Source organism: Thalassophryne amazonica, chromosome 22, assembly GCF_902500255.1.
Source record: "Thalassophryne amazonica chromosome 22, fThaAma1.1, whole genome shotgun sequence".
Lineage (NCBI taxonomy): Eukaryota > Metazoa > Chordata > Actinopteri > Batrachoidiformes > Batrachoididae > Thalassophryne > Thalassophryne amazonica.
Window position 1 is genome coordinate 37,746,775 of NC_047124.1, and position 16,124 is coordinate 37,762,898.

Below are 16,124 nucleotides of genomic sequence, written 5' to 3' on the forward strand. Positions count from 1 at the left end.
TCCTTTGATCCTTCACAACGTGTCGCTCCTTCATGTGTTGCTCCTTCACGTCCTTTGATCCTTCACGCCCTGTCACTCCTTCATGACCTGTTGCTCCTTCACGCCGTGTCGCTCCTTCATGTGTCGCTCCTTCACGCCCTGTCACTCCTTCATGATCTGTTGCTCCTTCACGCCGTGTCGCTCCTTCACGCCCTGTCGCTCCTTCATGACCTGTTGCTCCTTCACGTCCTTTGATCCTTCACACCGTGTCGCTCCTTCACGTCCTTTGATCCTTCACACCCTGTCACTCCTTCATGACCTGTTGCTCCTTCACATCCTTTGATCCTTCACACCGTGTCGCTCCTTCACATCCTTTGATCCTTCACGCCCTGTCACTCCTTCATGACCTGTTGTTCCTTCACGTCCTTTGATCCTTCACGCCGTGTCGCTCCTTCATGTGTCGCTCCTTCACGCGCTGTCGCTCCTTCATGCCCTGTCGCTCCTTCATGTCCTTTGGTCCTTCACGCCCTGTCGCTCCTTCATGCCCTGTCGCTCCTTCATGTCCTTTGATCCTTCACACCATGTCGCTCCTTCATGTTGCTCCTTCACGTCCTTTGATACTTCACGCCGTGTCACTCCTTCATGTCGCTCCTTCATGTCCTTTGATCCTTCACGCCGTGTCGCTCCTTCACGTCCTTTGATCCTTCACGCCGTGTCACTCCTTCATGACCTGTTGCTCCTTCACACCGTGTCACTCCTTCAGACACTTTGGGTGGAGCAGCCTGTCAGTGTAGGAGGTTTCCAGCACGGGCTGGGAGTCGTTCTCCAGCAGAGATGTCAGCTTCGCTGTCATCCTCTTTTGTTCCACCTCCTTCACTGAGTCCAGGTGACTTCCCAGGACAGAGCTGTTATTATTTTTATATTTAATAGATATTTTCTATGTGTATATATATTTTTATTTATTTATGTATTTATAGTTTGATTTATGTTGTTTCTATTTCTTTTGGTTTTCGGTGCATAACATTTTGACGATAGACCTCTCGGACTGTTGTTTCTGTTCCTTATTGTCACATTTATTTGAGAACTACACTACATTTACTACATACGTCACTACATTTGAAAATCTGCTAAAATGTTCCAAGTATGAGCCAAAGGTTTGACTGGCAGAATGTCTTGTCTCTGTGTGTCCTCAGTGTGCGTGTCTTTGGTGTGCCTGTTGCTCGGTGGTGCGGGCGCTGCACCCGCCTGCACGGACGAGCGGGCCGGCTGTCACTTCCTGTCCCTGGCCGACCTGTTCGACAGGGTCATCCAGCACTCGGCCCGGATGCACGGTATTTCAAGTGACCTGCACTCTGAGTTGGTAAGTGTCCCGCCGCCACGTGTTCCGTACTACGCCACGTTTTCTCACAATGACTCATTCATCCCGAGCCGACCCACATTTGACATTCAGTCCGACTCTACCTCTGACATTCACGTTTTTCTTGCAGGAGCAGTACTTCCTTTCTAGTAAGAATCAAATCGGCCGGGTCAGTCGTAACTGCCACACCTCCGCCATCCTCACCCCCAATGGCAAAGAGAACGCCCAGAGGATGACGGTGAGTTCACCGCTGGCCTGGTCTGAAAAACCCGGCAAGTCGCCTCTTAGTCACCTCGAGAAACAGACAAACTCTTCCGTTCTGGGACGACGGCCGTTTCTGTTACCATAGTTACTCAAGGTGTAAATCCTAAAGGGGCTTTTCCAGACCACAGCAGAACGTCCACCCTGTCCCACGTTTCCTTCTCTGTCGTGTGCGACGTAAACACCTGTTCTGTGTACGAAGAATCGTGTTTGGTTTTTGGCCAGAATCCAATTTTTTTCTGGGGGGGGGGGGGGGGGGGGGGGGGGATCCGGTGTGTAATAATACCAGCACTGATATCGTGACAAACCAAAGCAGCTGAGACGACATCGTTTGTCTTCCCTCTGGAGGTCATGGAAACAGGGTCGGTGTGAACCGGACCTGTCTGGCTCATCTCAGTCTGAGTCAGGGGACTGACTTCACTTCCTGAAGACCTTTATCCAAGACTGTGAGCAGTACACCTCTTTCAAACCAAAAATAAGTGAATCTACTTATCAAGTATATTCACTTGTGTTGCCTGTGGGGATCCATGGGCTCGAGATTGGGTCGTGTTTAGAAAATAGGTAGCTGATATTTTTCAAGGGTGTTAATAAATTAAGCAAAGTTTCTGTAATAAGATGGAATGATGTGTGAGTGTGAATGAATGATGTGTGTGTGAATGAATGATGTGTGAGTCCAGAATCTAAATATCAACATCCATTGTTCAGTGTTGTTAATTAATATCTGTAGTTTCTCCAAAAATATTAATCCGATCAACTGTCCAATTTCACAGCGTTCATCCTTCACCCAAAATATATAAACATAGCAAACAGCAAATGTCAGCTCTCCCCGGTTTGTCCGTGATCAGTGTTACACACACACAGACACACACACACGCAGACGCACGCACGCACAGGCCACATGATTTTAAATATATAACTACTTATACTTTGTTTTGCTGACAAGTATAACAAAAAAAACCTCAGTATACTTGAGGGTTTTTTTCTTGTAGCTGTAAGAATCAAGGGTCTTCAGGTAAGACAGCAAACAGGAAGCCGTGAAGTGAGACCTCATGGTCCCAACATGACCGAGGTGGACTGGTGAGGATCCTAGAGTCAGATCCTAGGGTCAGATCTTGATTAGACCAGAAAACAGCTGCTGTCTTGGGTCAGGTATTTCTTAAAGTACACTGTGGGCTGTGAGTATATAACTGTACTGTAAAATAAAACAGGTTATGGACTCAAAGTTTACTTATAAATACACTTTTAAAAATTGCCCCTATTTAGTCCACAGAAGTACTGAAATAGTACACTTACAGTACCTCATGAAGTGAACTTAGGTTGTGAAGTTGAGATTTACTGAAGTTTATTAAATAAGATAATCTTGAAGTAAAAGTTTTCTTTTTGGGGGGGGGGGGGGACCCGTCTGAGACCGGCGTTATAATGGATCCATGATCTCCTGTCTCTGAGACACAAAGTAAGATTCAGTGTTTTTTTTTGTGTCCGTTTTTCACCAGTGGGTTAGAAATGATCAATAAATCAGGTATTGGTGGTTTTCTTGTCGTCGTGTTTGTTGAGGGCTATTCTTTTCTCTGGTGCTGTGTTGGCTGCAGAGGGAGGAGCTGGCCGAGGTGGTCCTCAAGCTGCTGCTGGCCTGGAGGGATCCCGTCTGGCACTTCCAGCACAGAGTGTCCCAGGACCGAGACTTCCACAGCTTCAGCTCCACCAAAGCTCGGGAACTGAGTGACATGGTCCGTGAACTCCACAAGGGTGTCCAGAAGGTGGCTGAGAAGGTACGTGGTACTAACATGAAGGGTAAAGGGAACCAAGGAGGGCAGAACTGTAGTTCCTGCAGTTTAATAACCCGTCTGTGTCCAGTGAAGAGGATTCATGGAACAGAAGGTTTTGGTGCCACCTGCCAGCAGCACCGATTTGACTCATTCTTCATGAAGTTTGCACACAGTTTGTTAATTTGTTTGTCTGATTTTTTTGGTTGTCCATTTGTTTGTCTGTTTGCTTATTTTTCTGTTTGTTTGTCTGTTTGTTTCTGTTTATTTGTTTGTATGTCTGTGTGTTTGCTTGTTTGTTTCTCTGTTTGCTTATTTGTTTGTTTCTGTTTGGTTGTCAGTCTGTTTATTTGTTTCTCTGTTTATTTGTCTGTTTGCCTGGAGCCCACAATTTTTCATAAGTCTTTATTATTATTTTTCTTTACAGAACACTCATATCCTGATCGGCAAGAACTAATTCCATTTTCAAAGTCAAAAGTCAAGGTTTGGAAAAATCTTGGAAAATTGTAAAAATCCATGTCCTTTAACATTGAATGAATTTTCAAAAATTCATAACTGACAAAAAGATAAAATTTCTTTCATATTTCAGAGCATTATTTAGGATGGTATCTGTGACGTCCTGCAGTTGATGGACGCGCGCAGTTGCCAGGCGCCAACTCAGGAGTTTTTATTGAACTGCACAGCGCAAGATGCAGCAGTACGGCTAACTCACTGGGACACAACAGGCTTTAGCCATGGCAGCAAATCAAACGCAGTACATTACCACATTCTTTATTGACCCACAAACTTTGATCCGGATTCGATTCAGACTGTGGATTTTGTGGACATTTTAATTTAATATTGAAAAGCCCATTTAATGTGTATTTTACATCATATCTTAATCCAAAGTGTCTCAGTTGCTCTCATCTTCTTGTTATGGATTTATGTACACCACCAACACTGGATGGAGGTTCCAGTTTTATGCCTGTTTGCCTTCCAGTTATCAGTCAGAAACCAAAAACCAGGGACACATTACCAGTGTTCCGTGAAGATTATCTGAAAAAGAATTCAGACACTGAAAAAGTTAAAAAAACAAAAACCTGACAACACCACAAAAAAACAACTATAATTCAAGTGATCACCTGTAAATGATCTCATGAAAAGTGAATGAATTAATGACTTATTCAGCATGCACAAACAAATCTCTCATTTACAAAACAAGTCAAGAGAAAACAAAAATTAAACATATAGAACAAAACTCAAACAGTTTACCACTTTTTACCAATACCAGTTTACCAAAAGTCTCTTTTAACAGGACTTTGACCTTGAACATTTTTCCAAGGTAATGTTTTGTACTGTGGTATTGTGGTCCTGCAGCCCTGCGGCCCTGTGACCCCGTGGTCCTGCGGCCCTGTGGAATTGTGGCCCTGCGGTCCTGTGGTCCTGCGGCCCTGCAGCCCTGTGGAATTGTGGCCCTGCGGTCCTGTGGTCCTGCGGCAATGTGGTCCTGTGGCCCTGCGGTACTGTGGCAATGTGGTACTGTGGCAATGTGGTCCTGCGGTCCTGTGGTACAGAGGAACGCTGAATTCACATACAAGTCAACAGAGAGACTTCTGGTTTGAGCTCGGTGTCGTATGAAGGAAGTGTTAGCAGCTTTGCAGTGGTGGTGCCAGAACAGGATGTCCAGACTGGCAGAGGAGCGCCACTGTGGCACCTTCTGGGTCTTATCCTATCGATGGGACAGACTACAACCTGAAGAAAATCTTTAGTCCACCATTTTTTCTACTTCAACAGTTTGTTCTCAGGTGCTAATGTGAGATGATTCAGAAATTAAAGTTTCCACTCCTCCTCCATCCGCGAGTCTTTTTTTCTGCAAAACCAGTTAAAAATAATAATAATTTGTTGTTTCTTTACTTTCTCATTTATATTTGCTTTTGCTAGCCAGCTAACTTCAGCCGCTAAAAGTGACCGATGTCCTCTCGCACCTTCGATCACAGAACGCTGGAGATGATTTCCAGTTCCTCTTGGTGATATTTTCATCCCTCGTATTGAGATCAGGATCGTCACGGTTTTGTGGCTCATTGTTTTACTGACAGAAACACAAACAAAAGATTTGACATCATTCAAATAAATTAATAACACAAAACCAAAACCCACCATCTGCTAACCGTGGAACATTGTTCAGTCCCCGACTCCTCCTCGCTGTCCCATATTACTGTCTGCTACGACCATGCGCTAGGACCATCCCCTACAACGTTCCCAAGACTGTCCCCTACGACGTCACCTACGGCCGTCCCCTATAACTGACCCCTATGACCGTCCCCTATAACTGATCCCTATGACCGTTCCCTAGGACCATCCCCTACAACGTTCCCAAGACTGTCCCCTACGACGTCACCTACGGCCGTCCCCTATAACTGACCCCTATGACCGTCCCCTATAACTGACCCCTATGACCGTTCCCTAGGACCATCCCCTACAACGTTCCCAAGACTGTCCCCTACGACGTCACCTATAACTGACCCCTATGACTGTCTCCTAGGACCATCCCCTAGAACCTTCCTCTATGACCGCCCCCTAGGACCGTCCCCTATAACCAACCCCTATGACCGTCTCCTAGGACCATCCCCTAGAACCATCCCCTATAACCAACCCCTATGACTGTCCCCCAGGACCGTCCCCTATGAATCAAATCAAATCAATTTTATTTATATAGCGCCAAATCACAACAAACAGTTGCCCCAAGGTGCTTTATATTGTAAGGCAAGGCCATACAATAATTACGGAAAAACCCCAACAGTCAAAACGACCCCCTGTGAGCAAGCACTTGGCGACAGTGGGAAGGAAAAACTCCCTTTTAACAGGAAGAAACCTCTAGCAGAACCAGGCTCAGGGAGGGGCAGTCTTCTGCTGGGACTGGTTGGGGCTGAGGGAGAGAACCAGGAAAAAGACATGCTGTGGAGGGGAGCAGAGATCAATCACTAATGATTAAATGCAGAGTGGTGCATACAGAGCAAAAAGAGAAAGAAACACTCAGTGCATCATGGGAACCCCCCAGCAGTCTAAGTCTATAGCAGCATAACTAAGGGATGGTTCAGGGTCACCTGATCCAGCCCTAACTATAAGCTTTAGCAAAAAGGAAAGTTTTAAGCCTAATCTTAAAAGTAGAGAGGGTGTCTGTCTCCCTGATCTGAATTGGGAGCTGGTTCCACAGGAGAGGAGCCTGAAAGCTGAAGGCTCTGCCTCCCATTCTACTCTTACAAACCCTAGGAACTACAAGTAAGCCTGCAGTCTGAGAGCGAAGCGCTCTATTGGGGTGATATGGTACTATGAGGTCCCTAAGATAAGATGGGACCTGATTATTCAAAACCTTATAAGTAAGAAGAAGAATTTTAAATTCTATTCTAGAATTAACAGGAAGCCAATGAAGAGAGGCCAATATGGGTGAGATATGCTCTCTCCTTCTAGTCCCCGTCAGTACTCTAGCTGCAGCATTTTGAATTAACTGAAGGCTTTCAGGGAACTTTTAGGACAACCTGATAATAATGAATTACAATAGTCCAGCCTAGAGGAAATAAATGCATGAATTAGTTTTTCAGCATCACTCTGAGACAAGACCTTTCTAATTTTAGAGATATTGCGTAAATGCAAAAAAGCAGTCCTACATACGAGGGCTGTCCATGAAGTATAGGTCCTTTTTATTTTTTTTCAAAAACTATATGGATTTCATTCACATGTTTTTACGTCAGACATGCTTGAACCCTCGTGCGCATGCGTGAGTTTTTCCACGCCTGTCGGTGACGTCATTCGCCTGTGAGCACTCCTTGTGGGAGGAGTCGTCCAGCCCCTCGTCGGAATTCCTTTGTCTGAGAAGTTGCTGAGAGACTGGCGCTTTGTTTGATCAAAATTTTTTCTAAACCTGTGAGACACATCGAAGTGGACACGGTTCGAAAAATTAAGCTGGTTTTCGGTGAAAATTTTAACGGCTGATGAGAGATTTTGAGGTGATACTGTCGCTTTAAGGACTTCCCACGGTGCGAGACGTCGTGCAGCGCTCCCAGGCGCCGTCGTCAGCTTGTTTCAAGCTGAAAACCTCCACATTTCAGGCTCTATTGATCCAGGACATCGTGAGAGAACAGAGAAGTTTCAGAAGAAATCGGTTTCAGCATTTTATCCGGATATTCCACTGTTAAAGGAGATTTTTTTAATGAAAGACGTGTGGACGGGTCCGCGCGTCGGGACGGCACAGGAAAAACACCTCCGTGTTGATAACCATTTGTAAAATCCAGGCGCTTTTGATGGCTTTCAGTGGAGTGAGTATATGAGAAATTGTTTAACAGCTGGACATGTTCCAACTTGTCCTTAAGGCTTCCAACAGAGGTGTTTTTTCCTGTGGCGGAGCGTCGCGGCGGCTGCGAGCCGACGCTGCAATCCGTCCGCACGTCTTTCATTAAAAAAATCTGTTATGTGTCGGACGCAGCCCGGAGAACCGACCAGCGTTTGAAGGACCCAGTATAAAATAAGCAGAGCACGGTACAAAGGATAACAAAATTTAATTACATAACAGTGATGTGAAGAATACAACAAATGAGTGCGCGGTCTGGCGTAGTGGAATTGCGGTGTGCTCCCAGCAGCACTAACGGTCCGGAGCCAGAAACTGTTCGGACCCAAGGGCCCCGCCGACACCCCCCAGGTGGCCGCGACAAACCGAGTCTGTGAAAGAAGAAATCATCATGTGAGTCCACACTCCACACACAGAGAGACCACTCAAAGGTGTGCATAAACAGCAAACACTTCCTGGCTTAATTACTAATCAGCTTCCCACCCTGCAGGCATGGAACACCCTGTTCACATACTCAAACTGCAGTGGAAGCTGATTAAAACGACTAACATAACAGCTCAATATAATAAGGTGTGAGGGACACCACATTTACTGACTGTAATAATGTTAGTCACAAAACCTAACGTACCTCAGGAAGTGTGCTGACGAGCGTGAGACCTCACCCCCTCCTCTTTCACAGACCATGCATCAAACCTGGACGTTCTCTGCATCCACTGATGATGAGATGGCTCTCGAGACGACAATCTCACCCGTCTGGTCACAAGGTCGAGTCTCTGGCCAATACACACTGTGTACTCCAGACTTAAATGCCACCATGCTCCAATCCGTGTAGATGCACCACAGCTGTGAATCCTAACGAGCTGCACTTGATCAGCCTCAGGTGATCAGGGTGAGGTCCTGGTAACTCAGCCACACAGCCACTCAGTCCTAAACGCAAGCCACCTGGAAGGAAAAACAAAAGACAGGACAGAAGACAGAAACAAAAGGCAGCCAGGCCCCCCCAGCCATACAACAAAATCTCCTTTAACAGTGGAATATCCATTTAAAATGCTGAAACCGACTTCTTCTGAAACTTCTCTGTTCTCTCACGATGTCCTGGATCAATAGAGCCTGAAATGTGGAGGTTTTCAGCTTGAAACAGGCTGACGACGGCGCCTGGGAGCGCTGCACGACGTCTCGCACTGTGGGAAGTCCTTAAAGCGACAGTATCACCTCAAAATCTCTCATCAGCTGTTAAAATTTTCACCGAAAACCAGCTTAATTTTTCGAACCGTGTCCACTTCAATGTGTCTCACAGGTTTAGAAAAAATTTTGATCAAACAACGCGCCAGTCTCTCAGCAAATTCTCAGACAAAGGAATTCCGACGAGGGGCTGGACGACTCCTCCCACAAGGAGTGCTCAAAGGCGAATGACGTCACCGACAGGCGTGGAAAAACTCACGCATGCGCACGAGGGTTCAAGCATGTCTGACGTAAAAACATATGAATGAAATCCATATAGTTTTTGAAAAAAATAAAAAGGACCTATACTTTATTGACAGACCTTGTATTTGTTTAATATGCGCATTGAATGACATATCCTGATCAAAAATGACTCCAAGATTTCTCACAGTATTACTAGAGGTCAGGGTAATGCCATCCAGAGTAAGGATCTGGTTAGACACGTTTCTAAGATTTGTGGGGCCAAGTACAATAACTTCAGTTTTATCTAAGTTTAAAAGCAGGAAATTAGAGGTCATCCATGTCTTTATGTCTGTAAGACAATCCTGCAGTTTAGCTAATTGGTGTGTGTCCTCTGGCTTCATGGATAGATAAAGCTGGGTATCATCTGCATAACAATGAAAATTTAAGCAATGCTGTCTAATAATACTGCCTAAGGGAAACATGTATAGAGTGAATAAAATTGGTCCTAGCACAGAACCTTGTGGAACTCCATAATCAACCTTAGTCTGTGAAGAAGATTCCCCATTTACATGAACAAATTGTAATCTATTAGATAAATATGATTCAAACCACCGCAGCGCAGTGCCTTTAATACCTATGGCATGCTCTAATCTCTGTAATAAACTTTTATGGTCAACAGTATCAAAAGCAGCACTGAGGTCTAACAGAACAAGCACAGAGATGAGTCCACTGTCTGAGGCCATAAGAAGATCATTTGTAACCTTCACTAATGCTGTTTCTGTACTATGATGAATTCTAAAACCCGACTGAAACTCTTCAAATAGACCATTCCTCTGCAGATGATCAGTTAGCTGTTTTACAACTACCCTTTCAAGACTTTTTGAGAGAAAAGGAAGGTTGGAGATTGGCCTATAATTAGCTAAGATAGCTGGGTCAAGTGATGGTTTTTTATGTAATGGTTTAATTACTGCCACCTTAAAAGCCTGTGGTACATGGCCAACTAATAAAGATAGATTGATCATATTTAAGATCGAAGCATTAAATAATGGTAGGGCTTCCTTGAGCAGCCTGGTAGGAATGGGGTCTAATAGACATGTTGATGGTTTGGAGGAAGTAACTAATGAAAATAACTCAGACAGAACAATCGGAGAGAAAGAGTCTAACCAAATACCGGCATCACTGAAAGCAGCCAAAGGTCTTTGGGATGGTTATGAGTAATTTTTTCTCTAATAGTTAAAATTTTATTAGCAAAGAAAGTCATCAAGTCATTACTAGTTAAAGTTAAAGGAATACTCAGCTCAATAGAGCTCTGACTCTTTGTCAGCCTGGCTACAGTGCTGAAAAGAAACCCGGGGTTGTTCTTATTTACTTCAATTAGTGATGAGTAGTAAGATGTCCTAGCTTTACAGAGGGCTTTTTTTATAGAGCAACAGACGCTTTTTCCAGGCTAAGTGAAGATCTTCTAAATTAGTGAGACGCCATTTCCTCTCCAACTTACGGGTTATCTGCTTTAAGCTGCGAGTTGGTGAGTTATACCACGGAGTCAGGCACTTCTGATTTAAAGCTCTCTTTTCAGAGGAGCTACAGCATCCAAAGTTGTCTTCAATGAGGATGTAAATCTATTGACAAGATAATCTATCTCACTTACAGAGTTTAGGTAGCTACTCTGCACTGTGTTGGTATATGGCATTGGAGAACATAACAAAGAAGGAATCATATCCTTAAACCTAGTTACAGCGCTTTCTGAAAGACTTCTAGTGTAATGAAACTTATTCCCCACTGCTGGGTAGTCCATCAGAGTAAATGTAAATGTTATTAAGAAATGATCAGACAGAAGGGTTTTTCAGGGAATACTGTTAAGTCTTCAATTTCCATACCATAAGTCAGAACAAGAGCTAAGATATGATTAAAGTGGTGGGTGGACTCATTTACATTTTGAGCAAAGCCAATTGAGTCTAATAATAGATTAAATGCAGTGTTGAGGCTGTCATTCTCAGCATCTGTGTGGATGTTAAAATCGCCCACCATAATTATCTTATCTGAGCTAAGCACTAAGTCAGACAAAAGGTCTGAAAATTCACAGAGAAACTCACAGTAACGACCAGGTGGACGATAGATAATAACAAATAAAACTGGTTTTTGGGACTTCCAATTTGGATGGACAAGACTAAGAGTCAAGCTTTCAAATGAATTAAAGCTCTGTCTGGGTTTTTGATTAATTAATAAGCTGGAATGGAAGATTGCTGCTAATCCTCCTCCTCGGCCCGTGCTACGAGCGTTCTGGCAGTTAGTGTGACTCGGGGGTGTTGACTCATTTAAACTAACATATTCATCCTGCTGTAACCAGGTTTCTGTAAGGCAGAATAAATCAATATGTTGATCAATTATTATATCATTTACTAACAGGGACTTAGAAGAGAGAGACCTAATGTTTAATAGACCACATTTAACTGTTTTAGTCTGTGGTGCAGTTGAAGGTGCTATATTATTTTTTTCTTTTTGAATTTTTATGCTTAAATAGATTTTTGCTGGTTATTGGTAGTCTGGGAGCAGGCACCATCTCTACGGGGATGGGGTAATGAGGGGATGGCAGGGGGAGATAAGCTGCAGAGAGGTGTGTAAGACTACAACTCTGCTTCCTGGTCCCAACCCTGGATAGTCACGGTTTGGAGAATTTAAGAAAATTGGCCAGATTTCTAGAAATGAGAGCTGCTCCATCCAAAGTGGGATGGATGCCGTCTCTCCTAACAAGACCAGGTTTTCCCCAGAAGCTTTGCCAATTATCTATGAAGCCCACCTCATTTTTTGGACACCACTCAGACAGCCAGCAATTCAAGGAGAACATGTGGCTAAACATGTCACTCCTGGTCCGATTGGGGAGGGGCCCAGAGAAAACTACAGAGTCCGACATTGTTTTTGCAAAGTTACACACCGATTCAATGTTAATTTTAGTGACCTCCAATTGGCGTAACCGGGTGTCATTACTGCCGATGTGAATTACAATCTTACCAAATTTACGCTTAGCCTTAGCCAGCAGTTTCAAATTTCCTTCAATGTCGCCTGCTCTGGCCCCTGGAAGACAATTGACTACGGTTGCTGGTGTCGCTAACTTCACATTTCTCAAAACAGAGTCGCCAATAACCAGAGTTTGATCCTCGGCGGGTGTGTCGTCGAGTGGAGAAAAACGGTTAGAAATGTGAACGGGTTGGCGGTGTACACGGGGCTTCTGTTTAGGACTACGCTTCCTCCTCACAGTCACCCAGTCGGCCTGCTTTCCCGGCTGCTCGGGATCTGCCAGAGGGAAACTAACGGCGGCTAAGCTACCTTGGCTTACCCACCGACTACAGGGGCCTGGCTAGCTGCAGGATTTTCCAAGGTGCAGAGCCGAATCTCCAGTTCGCCCAGCCTGGCCTCCAAAGCTACGAATAAGCTACACTTATTACAAGTACCGTTACTGCTAAAGGAGGCCGAGGAATAACTAAACATTTCACACCCAGAGCAGAAAAGTGCAGGAGAGACAGGAGAAGCCGCCATGCTAAATTGGCTAAGAGCTAGTAGCTGCGCTAAGCTAGCGGATTCCTAAAAACACACAAAGTGAATAATGTGTAAATAATTTAGAGGTGATTCAGCAGAGGGAGTGCTTTAGTTAAGGCACGTGAAGATTACACTGTGAAACAAATCGTTATCTAGATAACTAGATCAATCTAACTGCGCAGATTAAACAGCTAACAGATACAGAAAAACACCGCTGTGCTCCGGAACAGGAAGTGATACAATACCGCAGTGAGAGCCAACCACCAGTAGAGGCAAGCAAGGGTTCAAGCTATAACCGACCCCAATGACCGTCCCCTATAACCGACCGCAATGACCGTCCCGTAGGACCGTCCCCTGTAACCGACCCCTATGACCGTCCCCTAGGACCGTTCCCTGTAACCGACCCCTATGACCGTCCCCTACGCCCGACCCCTTCGACCCCTAGGACTGTCTGCCATCATGATTACTTTGACCCAGACATGACGACTCCATGAAGATGTTTTCTTTGATAACCCAAGTTAATCTTTGAATAAAATGAAATCAGAATTTCCTTTTGAGTGCACGTAACTTTTTTAAGGGCTGTGCGTTGACAGGCTTTTGTTTCTGCCTGCACCCTTTCGGCCACATGGGTATGGCGTTAAATTGTTCTCTCTATGAGCTTTTTGTTATTTTTGAGTCTGTATGCTGAATAAATAAAATCATTCATCCATTCTCTCCATTAGTTTGTGATACCATCATGACATGTGTCACATCTTCATGAAGGTGAAGCGGGGGGGGGGGTGTTAGGGGAAGATTCACAAACAGCAAAAATAAATAAATAAATAGATTGTGAGCCTGGACTGGTCCCATGTGATGCAGCTTGATATTTCTGGGACAGTAAATAAAACACAGTGCAGGAACAAGGTGATTCTTCCTCCCTTAGTTCACACAGGTTTGGCCACAGGTCTTCAGCCTGGTACCGGTCTGTACCGGTCTGGGACTTGGGAATCCTTGATTTACGGGGTTCATCTAGACTGGATGAGTCTGTCACAGCTGTGCCTGGACCCTTGATATCAGCCACTCACCCTATGGGTTTTTATTATACTTCTGCTCAGTCCCACAGCTGAAGTCACCTTTTGAGCATTTTGCTGCCATGGACCCGCTGTGACAGGAGAAGCTCCTGGATCTCACAGGGGCGACCCACGGCCTCAACTGTTCTCATTCATACACCAGTATTCAAACCACTAACAAGCAGTCGTCAGCGTTCACAAACACAAACAGTTTGAGTCTGTCTTCAAAGTGTGCCGAGCTTTTAAATGACTTGATTTACGGGTAAATTAGGCTGAATTAATGGTTGTAAGGCAACGACGTGTTGGTACGAGGTGTCTTCGAAGGATCAGCTGGAATGACTTTTTATCAAAGGAGTGGTTCCTCAGGAGGATCACCTGCATGTGAGGGAGCTTCAACCACGACATTTTGGCCATGTGGTCCGTTTCTCTGGTCATGATCCCAAACGGACTGTGGAGGACCCCAGCGGCTGGAGAAGGAGAAGGGGATGTCCACGTTTCACCTTCCTGTGGCACATAGAAGGTTATTTTGCAGATGTGGGAATGGACCAGTTGTCTGTCTGGGTGGTTGCCATCCAGGACCCCAGGTGGTTCTGTGTGTTGTGGATGCAGTACCGGCACATGCTGCCAGATTTGACGTGACCGGTTGTGTAAATTGTCTTCAACGCCATGCCTGATTTTTGCACAGTGCCGTGTTCTTGTGTTTTATCCTGTTTCCTCTTCGCTGCAGATGCAGATGTTGGGGATCATCAGTAACTCCATCAGCACTTTAACATCTCCTGAAGCTCGCTTGGCATCTGAGTGGCGCCTCATGAAGAATTATGAGCTCCTCTACTGCTTCCGCCGAGACTCCAACAAAGTCCAGAACTACCTGAAGATCCTAAAGTGTGGACTTGTTCCAGAACACGGGTGCTGAAAGATAATGAGGAAATGTTGGACCTCCCATTTACTTCCGTCAGAACGAACCCAAAGTCCTCTTGGACGGACAGGATGTACAGTGTTGCCCACCCCGCCACTGGAACCGCTTCAAACTCTGGCCGCACTTAAAGGAAGCTGGGCGGAGCTTCGTGTGGTGAACTGTCGCTCATCAGTCACACCGTGTCCTCAGTCTTCACTCAGACCTTCTGATTCTGATCTGCTTCTTCTTTTCCTCTGTGTGTGTTTATTGATCTGATTCATGTCAAGAACAAAATCAAAAATATAAACAATAATATCCCAGTGAAACTTCAACCAAGAAAATTGCATCTTTATCACGTCTTCTCTCTGTGTGTGTCTGTGTGTGAGAATATGTGTGTGACTTCGTATGCGTGCATCTCTATGAATGGGGGTGTGTGTTTGCACATCTGTATGTATGTGACTGTCTGTGTGCGTGTGTGTCTCCGTGTGCATCTGTATGTATGTGTGTGTCTGTGTGCACGCGTCCGTATGCATCTGTATGTATATGTGTGTGCGCGCTTCTGTATGAATGTGTGTGTCTGTGTGTGCATCTGTATGTATGTGTGTGTGCGTCTGAATGACTGTGTGTCTGTGTGTGTCTGTATGTGTGTGTGTGTGCGCACTTCTGTATGAATGTGTGCATCTGTATGTATGTGTGTGTGCGTCTGAATGACTGTGTGTCTGTGTGTGTCTGTATGTGTGCGTGTGTGCGTCTGAATGACTGTGTGTCTGTGTGTGTCTGTATGTGTGCGTGTGTGCGTCTGAATGACTGTGTCTGTGTGTGTCTGTATGTGTGCGCACTTCTGTATGAATGTGTGTGTCTGTGTGTGCATCTGTATGTGTGTGTCTGTGTGCGCATATGTATGTGTGTGTCTGTGTGCGCGTCTGAATGTATGTGTGTGAGTGTCTGTGTGTGTGCGCGTCTGTATGAATATGTGTGTGCATCTGTCTTTGTGTGTCCGTGTGTGTGCGTCTGTATGAATGGGTGTGTATGAATGTGTGTGTGTGCTCGCTTCTGTATGAATGTGTGTGTGGGCGTCTGTATGAATGTGTGTGACTGTGTGTGCACCTGCATGTATGTGTGTTTTTGTGTGTTCGTCTGTATGTATGTGTGTGTCTGTGTGTGCGTCTGTATGAATGGGTGTGTGTGCATGCGTTTGTATGAATGGGTGTGTGTGCATGCGTTTGTATGAATGGGTGTGTCTGTGTGTGCTTCTGTATGTGTGTGTCTGCGTGCATGTGTATGTGAGTGTCTGTGCACGCACGTCCATATGTATGTGTGCATCTGTGTGCGCGTCTGTGTGTGTGTGCTTCTATATGAATGGAATGTGTCTGTGTGTGCATATGTATATATGTGTGTGTCTGTGTGCACGTCTGTATGAATGGGTGTGTGTGTTTGCGTGCAAGTCTGTATTAATGGGTGTGTGCGTGCATCTGTATGTATGTGTGTGTCTGTGTGTGTGCATCTTTGTGTGCGTCTGTATGAATGTTTGTGCATGTGTCTGCATCTGTACATATGTGTG

At 45.1% G+C, this 16,124-nt stretch overlaps 1 protein-coding gene across 1 annotated transcript; it reads left to right on the forward strand.

Annotated features, from left to right (window-relative positions):
* Positions 1-813: 813 nt before the first annotated feature.
* Positions 814-14,588, forward strand: prl2 (prolactin 2). The gene is made up of 5 exons (XM_034163219.1): positions 814-865; positions 1,173-1,339; positions 1,467-1,574; positions 3,187-3,366; positions 14,396-14,588. The coding sequence occupies exons 1-5, from the start codon at positions 814-816 to the stop codon at positions 14,579-14,581; spliced, it is 693 nt and encodes a 230-aa protein (XP_034019110.1). The 3' UTR covers positions 14,582-14,588.
* The last annotated feature ends 1,536 nt before the right edge of the window (positions 14,589-16,124 follow it).